This window comes from Tachyglossus aculeatus (assembly GCF_015852505.1).
Source record: "Tachyglossus aculeatus isolate mTacAcu1 chromosome 12 unlocalized genomic scaffold, mTacAcu1.pri SUPER_6_unloc_1, whole genome shotgun sequence".
NCBI classification, from domain to species: Eukaryota; Metazoa; Chordata; class Mammalia; order Monotremata; family Tachyglossidae; genus Tachyglossus; species Tachyglossus aculeatus.
Window position 1 is genome coordinate 20,477,186 of NW_024044828.1, and position 17,326 is coordinate 20,494,511.

General features: G+C 49.5%; 1 protein-coding gene across 1 annotated transcript; it reads left to right on the forward strand.

Moving 5' to 3' along the window:
• Nucleotides 1–727: 727 nt before the first annotated feature.
• On the forward strand, nt 728–16,474 carry EIF4A3 (eukaryotic translation initiation factor 4A3). Its single transcript, XM_038741460.1, is given in 13 exon segments — nt 728–800; nt 803–991; nt 8,295–8,367; nt 10,193–10,259; nt 11,330–11,392; nt 12,554–12,686; nt 12,861–12,941; nt 14,072–14,213; nt 14,549–14,687; nt 15,054–15,169; nt 15,303–15,410; nt 15,727–15,854; nt 16,284–16,474. Coding segments are annotated over 13 exon segments (1,329 nt in total). The 3' UTR covers nt 16,301–16,474.
• The last annotated feature ends 852 nt before the right edge of the window (nt 16,475–17,326 follow it).

The window sequence follows — 17,326 nt, forward strand, 5'->3', positions numbered from 1 at the left end:
TATTTTGTTGTATGTTTGGTTTTGTTCTCTGTCTCCCCCTTTTAGACTGTGAGCCCACTGTTGGGTAGGGACTGTCTATATCATCATCAATCGTATTTATTGAGCGCTTACTGTGTGCAGAGCACTGTACTAAGCGCTTGGGAAGTACAAATTGGCAACATATAGAGACAGTCCCTACCCAACAGTGGGCTCACAGTCTAAAAGGGGGAGACATCCCCCTCTCCATCCCTCCCATCTTACCTCCTTCCCTTCCCCACAGCACCTGTATAGATGTATAGATGTTTGTACATATTTATTACTCTATTTATGTATTTATTTTACTTGTACATATCTATTCTATTTATTTTATTTTGTTAGGATGTTTGTTTTTTTTTCTCTGTCTCCCCCTTTTAGACTGTGAGCCCAGTGTTGGGTAGGGACTGTCTCCAGATGTTGCCAATTTGTACTTCCCAAGCGCTTAGTACAGTGCTCTGCACACAGTAAGCGCTCAATAAATATGATTGATTGATTGATTTTTCACGTAGTAAGCGCTTAACAAACGCCATCTTAAGTACGATTGAATGAATGATTGAATGAATGAAGGAAGAACGGATGTAGCCCCGCCCCTAGCCTTTAGCTCCGCCCCCAACCGCCTCTCCCCCCCGTCACGTGACGAGGGCGGGCCGGCCCCGCCGCGCGCGCGCATGCGCACGTTTCCTGCGGCGCCTGCGCACCTTTCCTGCGGCGCATGCGCCCTTCCGTCGGTCCCTGCCGGAGCGGCCGCGCCGAGGCCCGCCTCGTCTCCAGCCGCCTCGCCTCCCGCCGACTCCGATCCCGGGCCCCATGGCCGCCCCGGGGGCGATGGCCGCGTCGGGATCGGCGCGGAAGCGGCTGCTGAAGGAGGAGGACATGACCAAAGTGGAGTTCGAGACCAGCGAGGAGGTGGACGTGACGCCCACCTTCGACACCATGGGGCTGCGGGAGGACCTGCTGCGCGGCATTTACGCTTACGGTCGGCCGGGCGCGGGGGCTGCTGGGAGTGGGCGCATGCGCGCGCCGCCCTGAGGGGACTCGGAGCGCGCGCGCGCCAGCCCTGAGGGAACCTTAGAGCGCGCGCCTTGAGGGATCCTTATTAAGTAATTAATCAATCAATCAATCAATTGAGAAGCAGCGTGGCTCAGCGGAAAGAGCCCGGGCTTTGGAGTCGGAGGTCATGGGTTCAAATCCCGGCTCCGCCACTGGTCAGCTGTGGGGCCTTGGGCAAGCCACTTCCCTGTGCCTCAGTTCCCTCATCTGTAAAATGGGGTTAAGACTGTGAGCCCCCCGTGGGACAGCCTGATCACCTTGTATCCCCCAGCGCTTAGGACGGTGCTTTGCACAGAGTAAGCGCTTAATAAATGCCATTATTAATCAATCAATCGTATTTATTGAGCGCTTACTGTGCGCAGAGCACTGGACTAAGCGCTTGGGAAGTACAAGGTGGCAACATCTAGAGACAGTCCCTACCCAACAGTGGGCTCACAGTCTAAAAGGGGGAGACAGAGAACAAAACCAAACATACTAACAAAATAAAATAAATAGAATAGATATGTACAGGTAAAATTAATTAATTAATAGTAATAATGATAGCATTTATTAAGCGCTTCCTAGGTGCGAAGCCCTGTTCTGAGCGCAGGGGAGGTTACAAGGTGATCAGCTTGTTCCACAGTCTTAACCCCCCATTTTACAGATGAGGCTCAGAGAAGTCAAATGGCTTGCCCAAGGCCACACAGCCGACAATTAATAATCAATCGTATTTATTGAGCGCTTACTGTGTGCAGAGCACTGGACTAAGCGCTTGGGAAATACAAGTTGGCAACATCTAGAGACAGTCCCTACCCAACAGTGGGCTCACAGTCTAGAAGGGGGAGACAGAGAACGAACCCAAACGTACTAACAAAATAAAATAAATAGAATAGATATGTACAGGTAAAATAAATAAATAAATAAATTAGTAATAATAATGATAGCATTTATTAAGCGCTTCCTAGGTGCGAAGCAGTGTTCTAAGCGCTGGAGAGGTTACAAGGTGATCAGCTTGTTCCACAGTCTTAACCCCCCATTTTACAGATGAGGCTCAGAGAAGTCAAGTGGCTTGCCCAGAGCCACACAGCCGACAATTAATAATCAATCAATCAATCGTATTTATTGAGCAGTTACCGTGTGCAGAGCACTGTACTAAGCGCTTGGGAAGTACAAGTTGGCAACATATAGATACGGTCCCTACCCAACAGTGGGCTCACAGAGGGAACATTGAAGTGCGCACCTTGCGGGATCCTTATTAAGTTAATAATGATAGCATTTACTAAGCGCTTCCTAGCTGCGAAGCCCTGTTCTAAGCGCAGGGGAGGTTACAGGGTGATCAGCTTGTTCCACAGTCTTCATCCCCATTTTACAGATGAGGGAACTGAGGCTCAGAGAAGTCAAGTGGCTTGCCCAAAGCCACACAGCTGACAATAGTAGTTTTGGTGTTTGTTAAACACTTACTATGTGCCAAGCACTGTTCTAAGCGCCTGGGGAGATACAAGGTGATCAGGTTGACCCCCGTGGGGCTCACAGTCTCCATCCCCATTTTCCAGATGAGGTCACTGAGGCCCAGAGAAGTCAAGTGACTTGCCCAAAGTCACACAGCCGACAATTAATAATAGTTTTGGTGTTTGTTAAACGCTTACTATGTGCCAACCACTGTTCTGAGCGCCGGGGGAGATACAAGCTAATCAGGTTTGCCCCCCGTGGGGCTCACAGTCTCCATCCCCATTTTCCAGATGAGGTCACCGAGGCCCAGAGAAGTCAAGTGACTTGCCCAAAGCCACACTGCTGATAAATAGTAATGATAATGATGGTATTTGTTAAGTGCTTACTATGTGCAAAGCACTGTTCTCAGCGCTGGGGAGGTGACAAGATGATCAGGTTGTCCCACGTGGGGCTCACAGTCTTAATCCCCATTTTACAGATGAGGGAACTGAGGCGCAGTAATGTGATTTGCCCAGAGTCACACAGCAGACAATTGGCGGAGCCGGGATTTGAACCCACGACCTCAGACTCCAAAACCCAAGCCTTTTCCACTGAGCCATGCTACTTCTCTATGGCTGAGTCAGGATTAGAACCCACGACCTCTGACTCCCAAGCCCGCGCTCTTTCCACTGAGCCACACTGCTTCCCCTTTAAAATAATAATGGTGGTAGTTGTTAAGCGCTTACTATGTGCCAAGCACCGTTCTAAGCACTGGGGTGATACAGGATGATCAGGTTGTCCCACATGGGGCTCACAGTCTTCATCCCCATTTTCCAGATGAGGTCACTGAGGCCCAGAGAAGTGTAGTGACTCGCCCAAAGTCACACAGCAGATAAATGGCGGAGTCAGGATTAGAACCCACGACTTCTGACTCCCAAGCCCACGCTCTTTCCACTGAGCCACGCTGCTTCTCTTTTAAAATAATAAGGATGGTAGTTGTTAAGCGCTTACTATGTGCCAAGCCCTGTTCTAAGCGCTGGGGAGGTTACAAGGTGATCAGGTTGTCCCCTGTGGGGCTCACAGTCTTCACCCCCATTTTCCAGATGAGAGAACTGAGGCACCGAGAATAATAATAACAATGATGGCATTTGTTAAGCGCTTACTATGTGCCAAGCACTGTTCTAAGCACTGGGGGGATACAGGGTGATCAAGTTGTCCCCTGTGGGGCTCACAGTCTTCACCCCCCTTTTACAGATGAGGTAACTGAGGCTCAGAGAAGTTAAGTGCTTTGCACATAGTAAGCGCTTAACAAATGCCATCATTATTCTTATTATTACTGACTTGCCCAAGGTCACACAGCGGACCTGTGTGGCCGCTGTATGGCCGAGAGGGGATTAGAACCCACGACCTCTGACTCCCAAGCCCGGGCTCTTTCCACTGAGCCATGCTGCTTCTCTAATCAATCAATCAATCAATCAATCAGTTGTATTTATTGAGCGCTAACTGTGTGCAGAGCACTGTACTAAGCGCTTGGGAAGTACAAGTTGGCAACATAACTGAGTGAAGCGACTTGCCCAAAGTCACACAGCTGACAAGCGGCGGAGCCGGGATTAGAACCCACGATCTCTGGCTCCTAAAAAAATCAATCAATCAATCGTATTTATTGAGCGCTTACTGTGTGCAGAGCACTGTACTAAGCGCTTGGGAAGTACAAGTTGGCAACATACAGAGACGGTCCCTACCCAACAGCGGGCTCACAGTCTAGAAGGGGGAGACAGACAACAAAACAAAACATATTAACAAGATAAAATAAATAGACTAAATATGTACAAATAAAGTAGAGTAATACTAAAGCCGTGCTTTTCCCATGAAGCCACGCTGCTGCTCATTATAATTATAATTATTATATTAATAATAATAATGGTATTTGTTGAGTGCTTACTGTGTGCCGGGCACTGCACTGTACTAAGCGCTGGGGTGGATACAAGCAAATCGGGTTGGACACAGTCCTTGTCCCACACGGGGCTCACGGTTTTAATCCCCGTTTTACAGACGAGGGAACTGAGGCCCAGAGAAGCAAAGTGACTTGCCCTAGGTCATTATTACGGTGTTTAAGCGTTTACTATGTACCAGACACTGTACTATCACTCTATTTATTTATTTATTTTACTTGTACATAGCTATTCTATTTATTTTATTTTGTTAGTATGTTTGGTTTTGTTCTCTGTCTCCCCCTTTCAGACTGTGAGCCCACTGTTGGGTAGGGACTGTCTCTAGATGTTGCCAATTTGTACTTCCCAAGCGCTTAGTACAGTGCTCTGCACATAGTAAGCGCTCAATAAATACGATTGATGATGATGATGATGGAGGGGGATACAAGCAAATCGGGTTGGACACATTCCCTGTCCCACATGGGGCTCACGGTTTTAATCGCCGTTGTTCAGATGAGGGAACTGAGGGACAGAGAAGTGAAGTGACGTGCCCAAGGTCACCCAGCAGGCAAGTGGCGGAGTCGGGATTCGAACCCAGGTCCTAAGGACCGCCAGGCCCGGGCTGTAACCATTAGGCCACGCCGCTTGAGGACAGTTGGGGCACTTGTCCCGACTCCACCAATTGTCAGCTGTGTGACTTGGGCAAGTCTCTTCACTTCTCTGTGCCTCAGTTACCTCATCTGTAAAATGGGGATAAAGGCTGTGAGCCCCATGTGGGACAACCTGATCACCTTGTATCCTCCCCAGTGCTTAGAACAGTGCTTTGCACATAGTAAGCGCTTAATAAATGCCATTATTATTATTATTATTCCTGCAGGGAGCGGGAGGGAGGGTTGGAGTCCGACTCCACACTTTATCCCGCTGGTTATCACTAATCCCTCTCCCTCAAGACTGTAAACTCTTTGTGGGCAGGGAATGTGTCTGCTTTTTGTTCTGTTGGACTCTCCCAAGCACTTAGTACAGTGCTCTGCACCCAGTAAGCGCCCAATAAATACCACTGAAGGAATGAATGAATACCATTGAGGGCCTCCCCACCGCCCATCTCAGCCAGCAATCAATCAATCAATCAATCAGTCATATTTATTGAGCGCTTACTGTGTGCAGAGCACTGTACTAAGCGCTTGGGAAGTACAAGTTGGCAACATATAGAGACGGTCCCTACCCAACAGTGGGCTCACGGTCTAAAAGAGTACATTTCCCTCTGTGAGGTGGCTGATCATAAATCACTTAATTAGTAGTGGGACAAGCAGTGTGGCCTTCTAATCTGGATCCCCCAAGAGCCTGCCCTGTAACCCTGGGCAAGTCACATAACTTCTCTATGATCAATCAATCAATCAATTGTATTTATTGAGCGCTTACTATGTGCAGAGCACTGTACTAAGCGCTTGGGAAGTACAAATTGGCAACACATAGAGACAGTCCCTACCCAACAGTGGGCTCACAGTCTGAAAGTGTGATCCAGTGTCCTCTGTAAAATCAATCGTATTTATTGAGCGATTACTGAATGAAGAGCACTGTACTGAGCGCTTGGGAGAGTACAGTAGAACAGTAAACAGACACATTCTGTTTATGGGAGTTCATTACTTGTTTTTCCTCCCTTTAGGCTAAATCCCCACGTGGAACGGGGACCGTGTCTGTTCCGTTTGTACCGTCTCCAAACCAGCCTCTGGGACATTATTATTGTGGCATTTGTGAAAATCTTACCATGTGCCAAGCACTCGACTAAGCGCTGGGGTAAATAGAAATTAATCAAGATGGGTGGTTTACCAAATACCACAGTTATTATTACCGCTCTGACTGATTTGGTCATGTATCTGCCCCGGGGCTTAGAACAGTGCTCAGTGCATATTAAGCACATAAACTGCATAATAATAAAAACAACTAATAATAATAATAATAATAATGATAGCATTTGTTAAGCGCTTAGTATGTGCAGAGCACTGTTCTAAGTGCTGGGGGGGGGGGATACAAGGTGATCAAGTTGTCCCACTTGGGGCTCACAGTCTTAATCCCCATTTTACAGACGAGGGAACTGAGGCTCAGAGAAGTTAAGTGACTCGCCCAAGGTCACACAGCAGACATGTGGTGGAGCAGGATTCGAACCCATGACCTCTGACTCCAAAGCCCGGGCTCTTTCCACTGAGCCACGCTGCTTCTCTGATGATTGCAGAGCTGTATATTAAGTGCTGGGGAAAGCAAATCAGGAACAAGACACACATTCTGTGCCCATGTTCATTCATTCAGCCATATTTATTGTGCGCTTGTACTCTAAAGAGGGAGATGGGTGGAAAAAAATAATTTTCAAGAAAAAGCAGGGGGGATTTATTTTTTTATTTTACTTGTATCTATTCTATGTATTTTATTTTGTTAGTATGTTTGGTTTTGTTCTCTGTCTCCCCCTTCTAGACTGTGAGCCCACTGTTGGGTAGGGACTGTCTCTATATGTTGCCAGTTTGTACTTCCCAAGCGCTTAGTACAGTGCTCTGCACACAGCGCTCAATAAATACGATTGATTGATTGATTGTTATAGGAGATTAAGTACTTAAATAGTAGGGAGTGAATATGTACCCAAGTTTTAATTCAGTGTGTAGCTGCAGCCCCCTGCTCTAGTGGGCCCTGGGCGGGGGTCTGCAGGACAGGGAATGCCATCCACACTTAACTTCTCTGTGCCTCAGTTACCTCATCCGTAAAATGGGGATTAAGACCATGAGCCCCATGTGGGACATGGACTGTTTCCAACCTGATGATCTAATAATAATAATAATAATAATCATGGCATTTATTATCTTGTATATACCCCTGCATTTAGTACAGTGCCTGACACACAGTAAGTGCTTAACAGATGCCATTATTATTATTATTAGACCACACAGCTTTTGGGGAAAAAAGTTCAGTAGCCTGGGACTCAGAAACAAGTAGTATTCAAGCAATCCATTGTTTTAGTTCCGAGAGATCTGTTTCTCACCTTATCGCTGAAATGGTAAAGTCCCTGGGTCTTCAAATGCTGTTGAGTCGTAAGAAAAAATGATGTTATTTTACTAAGCAGTTGGGGTAGATACGAGATAGCAGTCTAAGAGGGAGGGAGAGCAGGTAACTTAACCGAATTTTCCAGAGGAGGAAACTGAGACTCAGGGAGGTTCAGTGCCCAAGGCCACCCACCAGACTAATGCAGGACTAAGACTAGAGCTCAGGTCTCCTAATTCTGTGCTTCCATGACCTTTCCACTTAAACCATGCTGTCCCCTTGCCATGTTGTAGCTCAATCTTCATGTTAAAGAGCATTTAAGTGCTTATAAAGTGCTAAAGCACTGCGCTAGGCGCTAAAGACGTGCTAATGGTTGTCACTGTAAGAAGTTGAGTGGCAGCTTTGTGCTTGGAGGCATCTTTGACAACAGAGAGGCTGGGGTGGGATATGTATATATGTTTGTACATATTTATTACTCTATTTTACTTGTACATATCTATTCTATTTTGTAGTATGTTTGGTTTTGTCTCCCCCTTTTAGACTGTGAGCCCACTGTTGGGTAGGGACTGTCTCTATATGTTGCCAATTTGTACTTCCCAAGCGCTTAGTACAGTGCTCTGCACACAGTAAGCGCTCAATAAATACGATTGATGATGATGGAGGGCCAGCGGTGGGGGTGGCGGGGCTAGCAGTGGGGGCCGTGTTTTCTGGAGATCTGGGAGCCCATCGCCCTCAAATACCTGTTTAAAGTTGAAACGGCCCAGGCAAGAATCAGTCACGTTGCCCCTGTCTTAGATTCTCAGGGTTGTTGCCCTGAAGGAAAGCATCTTGTGATTCGGGAAACTTACCTCGAGCCCTCCTTTGCAGGTTTCGAGAAACCTTCGGCCATCCAGCAGCGAGCCATCAAACAGATAATTAAAGGAAGAGACGTCATTGCCCAGTAAGTACCGGGGGAGTGATTGAAAAACGCGTTTTAACAAAGATATGGGTGCCTGGGGATTTGGGGGGTCCTCAGGCCTAGCTCTCGGGTTCAGTCCAATCTGGGCATCGCTGCCACAACATGATCAACAGTTCTCGGAGGACGTGATTTAGCTGGGTGGGTCCGAGAAAGCGAGCCGAGGGTGGGCCTGATTCCTTTGAAAAGGGTGGTTTTGGTTCGCTTAGGGTGGATGTGCCCATTCCCTCTTTACTTTTGTGCCCTCAACTTCCTCCTTCCAAAGGCACTCCAGGTTTTGGTTTAACCCTGAAGTCAGCTCCCTGGGCTTCCAAACGAGGTGTTTTCCAAGCCGTTCTCATGCTCTTCCCGTCTTTCGGTCTGAGCTCTCTCTCCTGTCCACCTCTGCGGTTTATCCCCCTCTCACTTTCCTCCTGAGGCTGCTGTTTCCCCCTCTCAGCCATTCCATCTCCCCCACCTCACCTGTCCCTCCCTTGTCTCTGTTTAAGCTCCCCCACCTTTTCTTTTTAGAGAAGCAGCTTTTCTTAGTGGAAAGAGATCGGGTCTGGGTGTCAGAAGGACCTGGGTTCTAATCCCGGCTCTCTGCCAGTTGTCTGCTGTGGGCCAGTCATTTCACGTCTTTGTGCCTCAGTTACCTCATCTGTACAGTGGGGCTTAAGACTGAACCCCATATAGAACAGGGACTAAGCATTGAACAAGTACCACCATTATTAATATTATTGTTACTGACTCCCTCCTGACCCCTCTTCCTGACCTCCCTTTCCCTGCTCTGGTTCCTTTCTTCCACTCACCTCCCTTCCCACCATCATACAGTGCTTTGGGCATAGTAAGTGCTCAGTAAATACAATTGAATTAATCAGCTGCCTCCACCTGGGCCCCCCCTACTCTTCATCCCCCTCTTCGTGTCTCAACACCTTTTCCGCTCTAGGCTCTTCCCTCTTCTCTCCCCAGCTGCCCCTTTTTTGAGCTTTTTTTTCTCCCCCTTTTAGACTGTGAGCCCACTGTTGGGTAGGGACTGTCTCTATATGTTGCCAACTTGTACTTCCCAAGCGCTTAGTATCAATCAATCAATCAATCGTATTTATTGAGCGCTTACTATGTGCGGAGCACTGTACTAAGCGCTTGGGAAGTACAAATTGGCAACACATAGAGACAGTCCCTACCCAATAGTGGGCTCACAGTCTAAAAGGGGGAGACAGAGAACAGAACCAAACATACCAACAAAATAAAATAAATAGGATAGAAATGTACAAGTAAAATAAATAAATAAATAGAGTAATAAATATGTACAACCATATATACATATATACAGGTGCTGTGGGGAAGGGAAGGAGGTAAGATGGGGAGATGGAGAGGGGGACGAGGGGGAGAGGAATGAAGGGGCTCAGTCTGGGAAGGCCTCCTGGAGGAGGTGAGCTCTCAGCAGGGCCTTGGCTCTCAGCAGGGCCTTGAGCTCTCAGCAGGGCCTTGAGCTCTCAGCAGGGCCTTAGTACAGTGCTCTGCGCACAGTAAGCGCTCAATAAATACGATTGATTGATTGATTGAGCTCTCCTCTCAGCCGCCGCGTACCCTTCCTTCCAGTGCCAGCATCTCAGCCCAGCCGTAGCACCAGGATGAGGTCCAGGGGCCTTGGGGATGGGGGGGCATCAGTCATTCCCTAGGAACTTTGTTCTTCAGACTCTTGAAACCCCAAAAGCCAACAGGGAACAGGCAGCTTTCGGCATTTCGGGTCCTCGGATCCGTAAATGCGGGATGTCGTACCGGGTGGGGAGCTTGCAGGGGTTGCTTAGGGGTGTTCTTCCTTTTGCAGATCTCAGTCTGGTACCGGTAAGACGGCCACCTTCAGCATTTCCGTTCTCCAGTGCTTGGATATCCAGGTAAAAATGAACCGGGCCAAAACGCACTTCAGACCTGCTTCTGGAGCCGGACGAGGCTGCTTGCTCCGGTTTCTCCAACAGTAGCACTCGTCGATCTCTAAGCCCGGAGTCAAAACCCTCCTAGTTTTAAAGTCAGAGAAGCCTGTCGGTCCGATCTTACGTAGACGCTGCCTTTTGCTGGCAGTCGGGAGGTTGGTCATTGGATGAGGTTGGAGAAACAGCGCGGCTCGGTGGAAAGAGCCCGGGCTTTGGAGTCAGAGGTCATGGGTTCGAATCCCGACTCGGCCACATGTCTGCTGTGTGGCCTTGGGCAAGTTTGGTTTTGGTTCTGTTGGTTTTGGTCTCTGTCTCCCCCTTTTAGACTGTGAGCCCACTGTTGGGTAGGGACTGTCTCTATATGTTGCCAATTTGTACTTCCCAAGCGCTTAGTACAGTGCTCTGCACATTGTAAGCGCTCAATAAATACGATTGATGATGATGAAGTCACTTCACCTCTCTGAGCCTCAGTGACCTCATCTGTGAAATGGGGATTAAGACTGTGAGCCCCACGTGGGACAACCTGATCACCTTGTATCCCCCCAGCGCTCAGAACAGTGGTCTGCTCATAGTAAACACTTAACAAATGCCATTATTATTATTATTATTATTAACACTGAGAAAGGGACAGTCTGAATTTTGTTGTTCCCTCCCAATCAGTGGTATTATTTATTGAGCACTTAACTTTGTTTGGAGCACCCTTCGGAGAGTACAGTACAAAAGAGTTGGTAGACACGTTCCCTGCCCACAACGAGCTTTCGGTCTAGAAGGGGAGGCAGACATTAATATAATTCTGCACGTACCTATAAACTTATTTATATTAATGTCTGTCTCCCCCTCTAGACTGTAAGCTTGTCATGGGCAGGGACTATCTCTGTTGTATTTTTATATTGTGCTCTCCCAAGTGCGTAGTACAGTGCTCTGCACACAGCAAGCGCTCAGTAAATATGATTGACTGATTAATTAGTGAATAAGTGGCAGGCCTGGACATAAGTACCAAGTGTGATGTGTCTTATCCATCCCTGTGTCACCAGGTGCGGGAAACGCAGGCGCTGATCTTGGCTCCCACCAGGGAGTTGGCCGTCCAGATTCAGAAGGTGAATACCGGGGTGGATGTGGGAGGAGGGTTAGTGCAGGATTCTTGAGATGGAAGAGCATTTGGGTTTCCCACGCTTACCTCTCAATCCTGATGCTTAATCCCTCTGATGCTCGGTGTTTTTCCTAGAGCCCGCGGTGGGTAGGTGAGGGAAGAGACCGCCGATTGGTCCCGTTGCCCATTAATGGCCCCGATGAGAAACAGAGTGGCTTAGTGGATAGAGCACGGGCTTGGAAAAAGCTGGGTTCTAATCCCAGCTCTGCCACTTGGCCAGTCACTTCTCCGGGCCTCAGTTACCTCATCTGTAAAATGGGGATTGAGACTGGGACAGGGACTTGTGTCCAGCCCCATTTTCTTGTATCCACGCAGCACACAGTACAGTACCTGGCACATAGTAAGCACATAACAAATACCACAGTTATATCCCGGCTCTGCCAGTTGTCAGCTGGGTGACTTTGGGCAAGTCACTTAACTTCTCTGTGCCTCAGTTCCCTCATCTGTAAAATGGGGATTGAGACTGTGAGCCCCCCCCCCCCCCCGGGGGACAACCTGATCACCCTGTAACCTCCCCAGCACCTAGAACAGTGCTTTGCACATAGTAAAAGCTTAATAAATGCCATTTTTATTATTATATTATCATCATTAATAATAACTAGGCCTTCGATTAGCGCCGATACCAAATGAAGATGCACCTGGTTCGGAAGGTTTTGAAAGAATGATCTGTTTCGGGATATTTACTTATGAGAAGCCAGCGTGGCTCAATGGAAAGAGCCCGGGCTTTGGAGTCAGAGGTCGTGGGTTCAAATCCTGGCTTCGCTGTGTGGGCACGTCACATAACTTCTCTGTGCTTCAGTGACCTCATCTGTAAAATGGGGATTAAGACTGAGTCCCCTGTGGGACAACCTGATCGCCTTGTATCCTCCCCAGCACTTAGTGCTTGGCACATAGTAAGCGCTGAACAAATGCCATCATTATTTGGCCCACTTGAGTGAAGTCGGATGAAAATGAAGATGGGGCTGGTTTACTCTGTGGGTCCCGCTGAGGGGCTTGAGGGTCCGGCCTCCTCCGGAAGCAGAAGAGCAGCAGTCTGGAACAGTCCGTGAGCCGAAAGGGCGGGGTGTGGCGGAGCCACCACGACGTGATGGGGTCTCTTTCGGCCCAGGGTCTCCTCGCCCTCGGCGACTACATGAACGTCCAGTGCCACGCCTGCATCGGTGGAACGAACGTCGGCGAGGACATCCGGAAACTGGACTACGGGCAGCACGTGGTGGCCGGCACACCCGGCCGCGTGTTCGGTGAGCGCTTCCGAAGGCCGCCCCATCCCCGGGAGATCCTTCCCTCCTCCTCTCCCTCTTCCCCGTCCCGAGACAAATCGTCCCCCCGTTCTACCTGGGGTTAAGAGCAGCGCTCTTGGCAGAGCCGGGGGGACCCGGGCTGCCTCTCGTTGTGACGCGAAACCAATTTTCCAGACATGATCCGCCGCCGAAGCCTGAGGACGCGGGCCATCAAGATGCTGGTTCTGGACGAGGCAGATGAGATGCTCAACAAAGGTAGCGGGCTGGGCGATCCGAGCGCATCTGGGGAGCTGGCGGGCTAGCCGCTGTTCCGTCTACACCGCTCGCAGACACGGACAACTTGGGGCTCTCTGGCCAGGCGAAAAATTCTCACTCGGGCCGTTTAGGAAATGGGAGCGGGCAACTTGCGTTTGGGTCAGTCGGTCATGTTTATTGAGCACTTGCCATGTGCAGGGCACTGAATTAAAGGCTTCAGCGAGGAAGCTACAACAATAAACAGATACATTCCCTGCCCACAATCAGCTTACCGTTTAGAGGAGGGTCGAAACCTCTTTATGCTGGCAGTAGCGTTAGTGCTATTTACTGAGCGTCCAAGTATCCGATTATGGTGCACTGCATCGAGGAAGCGCTGCTGTTATTACCATCTCTTGTGTGAACCGTAGGTCACCTCACATGACAAGGAATGTGTGCCTGGTATTTGGAAGATTTAGAGCGGTAACTAAAGGTACCATGGCAAGAGATGAATTTAACCTAGTCCTGCCGTGCTGTTAAAATTAAAACAAGAAGAAATAGAACTGGGGTCAAAATAGAATACGGGAAAGTGACTTGACACCTGTCCACGTGTTTTATTTTGTTGTCTGTCTCCCCCCCCGCAGACTGTGAGCCCGTTGTTGGGTAGGGACCGTCTCTATATGTTGCCAACTTGGACTTCCCAAGTGCTTACTACAGTGCTCTGCACACAGTAAGTGCTCAATAAATACAGGTGAATGAATGAATGGTGCCAGATTCTGGACTCAGTATCTGGGAAAATGCAAGAGAACCATGAAACACATTCCCTGTCCCCAATCAATCAATCTTATTTATTGAGCGCTTAGTGTGCAGAACACTGTACTAAGCACTTGGGAAGTCCAAGTTGGCAACATATAGAGACAGTCCCTACCCAACAGTGGGCTCACAGTGTAAAAGGGGGAGACAGAGAACAAAACCAAACATACTAACAAAATAAAATAAATAGAATAGATATGTACAGGTAAAATAAATAGAGTAATAAATATGTACAAACATATATACATATATACAGGTGCTGTGGGGAAGGGAAGGAGGTAAGATGGGGGGATGGAGAGGGGGGTGCTTCCACTCGTAACGTGGCTTACCTTGGCTTCCAGGTTTCAAAGAACAGATTTACGACGTATACCGGTATCTGCCGCCGGCCACACAGGTGGTGCTGATCAGCGCCACGCTGCCCCACGAGATCCTGGAAATGACCAACAAGTTCATGACCGACCCCATCCGCATCCTGGTGAAACGGTGAGAGCGTCCCGCCCCATCCGGGCTTCCCAGATTCCCAGGCCCAGTGCCCACCCCCTCCCACAGCAGGCACTCGGGCACCCAAGAGGACTCAGAGTTTCCCATCGGAAGGGGAGGCCTTACGGTGGGCATCTCGGGTGGGACTTCCAGCTGCTGACCCGTCGCTGGAGTGGCCGGGCCCGACGGGGCATTTGGGCTTGGCTGCCCATCGGGAGGTCGCCGGGCAGGTGGGGTCACACTAAAAGTGACCCTAATCCCTCCCCATAGGGTGGAGGGAGAGCTACTGGGAAACTTGCAGTGGTCAACGAGGGGGATCCCTTGTGCTTCCTTTCCAGCGATGAGTTGACCCTGGAAGGAATCAAACAGTTCTTTGTTGCCGTGGAGAGGGAGGAGTGGAAGTTCGACACCCTGTGTGACCTCTACGACACTCTGACCATCACCCAAGCTGTTATCTTTTGCAACACCAAGCGGAAGGTAGGGGTCGTGTAACGCACCGGCCGGCAGCCAGCGTCGCAAAGCCACTTCCTGGCGGTCTTTTGACCCCTAGCCCCCCACAATTTCTGTCCCTGCCAACATCTATAACACTCGTTTTGTCGTAAAGGGCTAGCTGTGGGTGTGGGCCGTTGTGAAGGACGGTCTCATGCCCGGAAAGAATAGGTCCAGCATCTCCCCGACCATGGACATTTGGGGACGGCTCCGGGGCCGCTGACCTGCTGCGAGGGGTCGAAACAGACTCTGCAGGTCTCCGCGAGGCACGGAGATCGGGCATGGCTCCTCCGTGGGCACCCCTGCCCGGTGCCCACGAGGCTAACCTTGGCTCCGCCATTGGGCTGCTTCCAGGTGGACTGGCTGACAGAGAAGATGAGAGAAGCCAATTTCACGGTGGCGTCCATGCACGGAGACATGCCCCAGAAGGAGCGCGAGTCCATCATGAAGGAGTTCCGATCGGGTGCCAGGTAAGTCGCCCCGTCCCTGCCCCCGTCGATTCCCTTCCTGGACCCGCAGCCCCCGCCGCCCCACTAGCTCATTCCAGCTCGCCGCGTGATGCCTTAGCCAGAGGGCTGAGTCCAACACAAGGTCTCCTTGCAGCCGGGTCCTCATTTCCACGGACGTCTGGGCGAGAGGGCTGGACGTTCCTCAGGTCTCCCTCATCATTAATTACGACTTGCCCAACAACAGAGAACTGTACATCCACAGGTACGGGGAGGGGCTGAGGGAGGGGTGAGATGGGGGTGGGTGGAAGAAAGGAAGCCCCCCGCCCCGGCCACGACACCATCCTCATCAATCGTATTGATTGAGCGCTTACTGTGTGCAGAGCACTGGACTAAGCGCTGGGGAAGTACAAATTGGCAACATATAGAGACAGTCCCTACCCAACAGTGGGCTCACAGTCTAAAAGGGGGAGACAAAACCAAACATACCAACAAAATAAAATAAATAGAATAGATATGTACAAGCAAAATAAATAAATAGACACCATCCGCGCCCGGGTTGACCTGTTGGCTCCTCTAAGGATCGGCCGCTCGGGCCGCTACGGGAGGAAAGGCGTGGCCATCAACTTCGTGAAGAACGACGACATCCGGATCCTGCGTGACATTGAGCAGTACTACTCCACACAGATTGACGAGATGCCCATGAACGGTCAGTGCGGGGGGCGGGGGGATCTCAATCAATCAATCAATCAGTCGTATTTATTGAGCGCTTACTATGTGCAGAGCACTGTACTAAGCACTTGGGAAGTACAAATTGGCAACACATAGAGACAGTCCTTACCCGACAGTGGGCTCACAGTCTAAAAGGGGGAGACAGAGAACAAAACCAAACGTACCAACAAAATAAAATAAATAGGATAGAAATGTACAAGTAAAATAAATAAATAAATAGAGTAATAAATATGTACAACCATATATACATATATACAGGTGCTGTGGGGAAGGGAAGGAGGTAAGATGGGGGGATGGAGAGGGGGACGAGGGGGAGGGGGACGGGCCGGGTGGGGACGACGAAACCGTCGCGGCCCCTGCCGAGCTCACCGGCCCTAAAACCACCTCCCTCCCGTTTCCCATCTAGTTGCCGACCTCATCTGAAGAGCCACCCCAGAAGACGGACCTGGAGCAGGGGACGTTTGTCTTGCTTCGCACCCCTGGACGACGGTCCGAAGACCTCCGCTTCCCCCTTTTCCCCCCCATCCCAACCAATCTGCCTGTAAATACGCATTCCAGTTTACACTTTTCAATTAAATTGGGAACTTTTCTTTGGGACTCTGGCTTTTCCTTCTTGGGCTGTCCGGCTGTGAAGAGGCGTCACCTGAAGAGGCGTCACCTGGGCCTTGGAAAATATCGATAATAATAATTATGGGACTTGTTAAGCTCTTACTAGCGCTGGGGGAAATACAAGGTAATCAGGTCGGACACGGTCCCTGTCCCACTTGGGGTTCACGATCTTAATCTCAATTTTACAGATAACTGAGGCCCAGTGAAGTGACTTGCCTAAGGCCACTCAGCAGTCAAGTGGTAGAGATGGGATTAGAACCCATGACCTACTGATTCATTCATTCAATCATATTTATTGAGCACTTACTGTGTGCAGAGCACTGTACTAAGCGCTTGGGAAGTGCAAGTTGGCAACATCTAGAGACGGTCCCTACCCAACAGTGGGCTCACAGTCTAGAAGGGGGAAGACAGAGAACAAAACAAAACATAATAACAAAATAAAATAAATAGAGTAATAAATACATACAAACATATATACAGGAGCTGTGGGGAGGGGAAGGAGGTCTGATTTCCAGCCCGTGTTCTATCCACTGCACCATGCTGCCTCCCCAAGGGGCACGCTGATGGACGCTACCAAGGCCCAGAAGCCGGGCCCGAGGCTTTAATAATAATAATAATAATAATAAAGGCATTTATTAAGCGCTTACTATGTGCAAAGCCCTGTTCTAAGCGCTGGGGAGGTTACAAGGTGATCAGGTTGTCCCACATGGGGCTCACAGTCTTAATCCCCATTTTACGGATTATGTAACGGAGGCCCAGAGAAGTTAAGCAAAGCACTGTTCTAAGCGCTGGGGAGCTTACGAGGTGATCAGGTTGTCCCACATGGGGCTCACAGTCTTA